Source organism: Medicago truncatula, chromosome 7 (assembly GCF_003473485.1).
Source record: "Medicago truncatula cultivar Jemalong A17 chromosome 7, MtrunA17r5.0-ANR, whole genome shotgun sequence".
NCBI lineage: Eukaryota > Viridiplantae > Streptophyta > Magnoliopsida > Fabales > Fabaceae > Medicago > Medicago truncatula.
The window spans coordinates 23,914,128-23,919,920 of NC_053048.1; the positions used below are offsets into that span (position 1 = coordinate 23,914,128).

Consider the following 5,793-nt stretch of genomic DNA (forward strand, 5'->3'; position numbering starts at 1 on the left):
GGAGCAGTCGCCACGCAAATATTGACACCTTTAGAGGAACCTTGTAACACCCCGTTTTCCCAACAACATAAATATAAAAGTAAATCAGAGTTTAACACCTAACGGGCATGCTACACTGCTTTTCAAAAATCCATAAATAGAATAAAGTACTATTTATTAAAATCAACTTTGATAAAATATCAGTTCATTGCAGCGGAAAGTATTTTTCAACATTAAACAACTTCCAATAAAACCTTGGCACACGGCCTCAACAAAATATCTGTAAAGATTAAATTCAACATCAACAGTTTCATAATGATACATAAGGAATGAAAACACGACAACAATTTCCCATCCCGTTACGTATCAGAGCTCTAAGACACTTGAGCCACCACTTCTAATAAGCTTCAATACCTGCAAGTTACCCATACGAAGGGCAACAATTCCAAGCAGAAGGGGTGAGATTCACAAACACTAATAGTAGATATATAAATCATCAACTTAATTAAATAACATAATTAGCAGCATATATTCAACAATAATATTCATATTTCTTCATCTTTAAAAACACTTACTAAATCAACCAACGACGACAACAACAACTCAATCAACGACAACAACAATTACAACAACTCCCTCTACAACAACGACAACAATACAATCAACGACGACAAATTCTCCATCAACAACAACGACAACAACAACATCGAGGTAACACCATTTCCATCCTGTTGAATGACTAAGCATTCCGGGACATAAGCCCCCAACAATTTGAATGACAAGGCATTCCAGGGCATAAGCCCTCAACAATTGAATGACAAAGCATTCCAGGGCATAAGCCCTCCACGGTTGAATGACAAAGCATTCCGGGACGTAAGCCCCCAACATTTTGAATGACAAGGCATTCCAGGGCATGAGCCCTCAACGGTTTCCTAATCATGAAAGGACTCAACTTGTGTATATCAACATACAACTCAACTACGACAACGACAACATAGGCAACGACAACGACTGTGCAGAATAACTTATGACTCACTCCCCAACTTGGTCAACATCAACACCCTCTGACTCCGTTACTTAGAACGACAACTTGCAACCTTACAACCTGAACCAACATCTTGTATAATCCAATTGAATGCATGTATGCATACACCAACAATCAGTAGCAAATCATATTCAATCAACAGCAACATATAATAACAAGCAGCGAGACAACAATAATAATAACCATCATATACAACAAGTAGGACTCATATCAACATCTTTCATATTATATAACTATCTCCTCATTTGTTCATCAACCTAAGTCGACGTCATTAAACATTATAAACATTCTCTCCGAATCTCTGTATAATCAAGAATAACTTCTCTCCTACCTCAAGGGTCTACTCATAACATGGGTTAAATACTCTTAGACACCTTAATTGAACTCATATTACTTCTAGTTTTGAGTCTTGGAATTATCCCATAAGTTTTGGATTAACTTAAAAAGGGTTATGCTGAATTTTCATAAGATTTCAGTAAGACCTCCTTGGAGTATTTTCATGATAACTCAAAAACCAAAAATCATTTTCACGTCAAACCAAAGTCATTGGAAAGCTAACAAAATTATCTACAACTTTCATGTTTACACCAAAACCCAGTTCAAAGCAGAAACACGTGAAACAGACGCAAGAACATAAAACAGGGAATGCTGTCACTGGGCAATTTCGCTAATGGCGAAAACTGAGCTAAGAGCGAAATAGTTACAGGGAGTTTTGCTAATAGCGAACTCCTAGCGAGTTTTTCCCATGCTGTTACGATTTCTGCACAATTTTCACCTAGAAAAACCAATTTTCATCTACCCAAACTCCAAATTTGATAGGAAACTTAACCTATGATTATTCTACCACCTGAACATCAATTCTTAACACAATTGCCATGGTTTCTACACTTTTCAATCCAAGAATCATACTCCCAAAACCTAACCCCCAATTCCCAATTCACCAAATTTATTCATAACTTTTGCCAAACAGAATCAGAATTATATAAACTAAAATCATTGCAAGTTAGCCTCACCCTTACCTTAGATAATCGAAGTCGCAGCCCTCTCTTGATCTTCTCCCTTCTAAGGCTTTTTCTCCCTTTTCTCTGTTGTACGTGAAAACTGCTTCTGCCTTCTTAATATTCCCCTAACTCCTATCTTAACCCCCTTCTTATTTTTCCTAACTCCCACTTAATACACTTACTTGTTAATTAACCCCCAAAACTCCAACAATTACTAATTCTCACTTATTCTATTAAATAATAAAAATAGTCATTTAATAAAATACATCACACCACAAAATCAACATAAATCATTTAAAAAAATCATATAAAGGACTTTAAATCAACTAAAAATAATTAAATAAAATTGGGGCGTTACAAACCTGATTATGCCAAATTAGATCGTCAACCTGAGTAACCTGCGGTACCTCCTGAGATGTGAGCATATAATACACAGAACGAACAGAGTAAACGCCTGAAGGCTCTGGTAACCACTGCCATACATCATAAGAAATAGCCTGCAAAGAAACATTAAGTAATAACATCCTACACTCCTCTAAAAGATCCTCCTCCCACACCCACAAACGCCTACGCCACTGCCAAGCCTCACCTCCTTCCCCCCCACCCTTGTAAAAACATATCTTTTACCATTATAGATTTATTAAGCGCTAAGCCATATAGCCTACCAAACCGCTCCCTAAAGGGAACCTCACCACACCACCGATCATGCCAAAAAAGAGTAGACTCCCCATCCCCCACACGACGTGCCACACACTCATTAAACCAACCAACACCGCCCCCTACCCCATCTCTAATCTTCATAACCTCCTTCCACCACAAAGAACCACTCCGGCCCCCATCCTCCAACCTCCCATCCTCCTCACCGTATCTCGCCACCAACACTCGATACCAAAGACCATCTCTATCAACTAACATATGCCAACACCACTTACCTAACAACGCCTAATTAAAAACATTCAACTGTCTAACGCCTAAACCACCATACTCCTTTCGTAAACAGATAGTCCTCCAACCCACCCAAGATATTTTTCTATGATCCTCACATATATATATTTCATGAAAGCCTAAAATATACTCCAATAAAATCAAATTGATTAATATAATAAGTGATTTGAAAAATAAAAAATTTTAAGACTAATAATTTTAAGCCTATAACGAAAATTATTTCCATGTGTCTGATAATTGATTGTGTGACTGAATGTTGGTGTAAAACAAATATTTATATGTATATCATTTAATCTCATAGTTTCCAAAAAATCATTTCATTCACTAATAAAAAATAGAAAATGCTAATTTGTGCCCTCAAGACACAAGTTAATGAATCAAAATAGAAATATTTTGTTATAATTAATGCATTTGAATTCAATTTTTTTACTTTTCATTAATTGAATGCACAAAATTTAAGAAAAAGTTTCTCATTTTAGGTTGCTTAACATGTGTCATTAGAGCATCTCCAATGTGGGGTTCCTTACTTAACAAGGACCACTCCCCGTTAAGGATTTTCCATTGGAGGAAGAAAAAAATAAGTCCATATTAAGCAACAAGCAACTATATAAGAACTCTCTCTCTTGATCAACAACGGACCCCACGTGTAAAAGAAGTAATAAACTATGTACTGGTTGGTCCCACTTGCAAAAGAAGTAATAAATTATTTTTGTATAATTATGTAAAGTTACTGGGACTTATTTAAGTATTTTTTATTGGAGTCCTTATTAGTGTATTGTCATTGGAGTCATTGAATCCTTAATATGTAATTTCATTAAAAAATTATAAATAAGTGATGTGTTCACGTGGGGTCCATTTAAGAAGTCCTTATTAGTGGACTGTCATTCTGGATGCTTTAAGAGCGCAAGTTTGCATGACCTATAAAAAAAAAAATAACTAATAATTTAAAAGAAAAAATTCTCACATGCTTGACATAAGAATGCAAAGTAAATGCCTTTTATGTACGTCACATCTTTTAATAGCATAATAATGCCCATAAGTTCCTTTTAAGTTTTAACACAAAAAACTTCTTAATGATCTCCTTTCAAAAAAGAAAATAAAACTTCTTAATGATCAATTGACCATAATGATTCTTGGGTATGACATATAATGCTGTTATTAAAAAAACAAAAGTCACAGTGAATTTCTTTTCGGTAAAAAAAAGTTATGGTGAATGAATGTTAATTTTGTAGAGAAATTCTTACGCGCAAACAAACATAACACATCATAGTTTAGATACAGCCAATGAAAATTTGGTTTAATTTAATAAAATAAAAACTTGCACGTTCTCTTTCTTTGTTTTTTTGTTTGTTTTTGTTTTTACTTTTCTCTTTGAATGTGCCTTTCTCTATGATCAATTCTTCATACAAAAAGTACACATGTATTTAATTAAATTAAATACAAAAACCAAAGAATTTGAGAAACCCTTATAAAGGATGTACACAACACAAGTGTAATTGCAGAAGAAAAAACCCAACATCATAGCCTTCACGTATAGAAATTAAAACCCGACACGGGAGATTGAATGGAGAAGAATGAAACTTTAGGTGATGGGCTACCGCAAAATATTCTTCTGGTTGTGAAAAATAAGGATATTGATTGTCTGAGAAAGAAGCAACAAATACATGATTTAATTAAGAGCCAAGGTTGTGTTTAGAGGAAAGAAGGAAGAATTCTAAAACAATATTGATGCTGCATTTTTGTTTCCACAGAGACCGAGAGAAGAAGAGGAAGAACGTGTCCATTTTATTTTCAGTTTTTATTTTATTAAATTGAAGAATATTTTTTAATTGGTTGTTTCTAAACTATGACGTGTTATGTTCGTTTGCACCTAAGAATTTCTCCGGATTAATTATCCATTATGTGGTCAATTTGGCTTCACCAAAACAAAGGGAGGTGGTTAATAATGTTAAAATAATTTTTTTTAACAATAATGTTAAAATAATCTTCTGGGGGATAGAGAAACGGTTATATTTTTTTATTTAAAAAAGGGATGGATTGCTTCGTATAATAAGGGTTAGCGTACTTATTGTAGTCTCTAATTATATATCATTTTTTTGATGGAATATAACTCAAACATTTAAATATCTAATTGTCATTCCTTTTTATTTTGATAAAATATCTTCTTTAATTTTGATTTAATGCACATGACTTTCTTATTTTGACAAAGATGCAGAAAGTCATTGAAGAAACATGAAACAATGTTACAAATAATGAGAGAACTAACTGAACAAAAATCATTGGGTTATTCAACATCGTAAAATATACTCCCTTCAATTACTATTAGAAGAAGAAGGAGGAGGATATTTTTTAGGTTTATTGAATAACTGATGATAATACTATAATAATATATAGATCAAATACATATGTTATTTTTGAGTTATTTAAAATAGGGTTAATGGTGCTTTACCTCCCTATAAAATATATTTTTTTTGAAATACCTCTCTAATAGGTCATAAAAAAAACGAAAAAAATCTACAAAAAAAAAAAATAAAGTCGTTTTTTTATGACCTATTAGGAGGTATTAAAAAAAAAAAATTGGAATACCCCCTGCACAGTCACATCTAGTTTCCACCCCTATCATTTAAAAAAACAATAATAAAATTTTACTCTTTTTTATTTTTAACTATTTTTATTTATCATTTTTTCAATTACACTTTATTTTTATTTTTCCATGTTTGTGGAACACGTGATAATTAGTGTTAGTTTTCTAGAACCACAAAAATATATTCTAAAAATTTTAGATTTAGTCAAAAAATTCGAATTACTCTATTATTCTCCCTA

General features: G+C 33.0%; 1 protein-coding gene across 1 annotated transcript; it reads right to left on the bottom strand.

Moving 5' to 3' along the window:
- Window positions 1-247: 247 nt before the first annotated feature.
- LOC120577035 (uncharacterized) lies at window positions 248-2,940 on the bottom strand. The gene is made up of 3 exons (XM_039827930.1): window positions 2,653-2,940; window positions 2,388-2,498; window positions 248-259 (listed from the first exon to the last, which is right to left on the bottom strand). Exons 1-3 carry the CDS (start codon window positions 2,938-2,940, stop codon window positions 248-250), a joined length of 411 nt encoding a protein of 136 aa, XP_039683864.1.
- Between the last annotated feature and the right edge of the window lie 2,853 nt (window positions 2,941-5,793).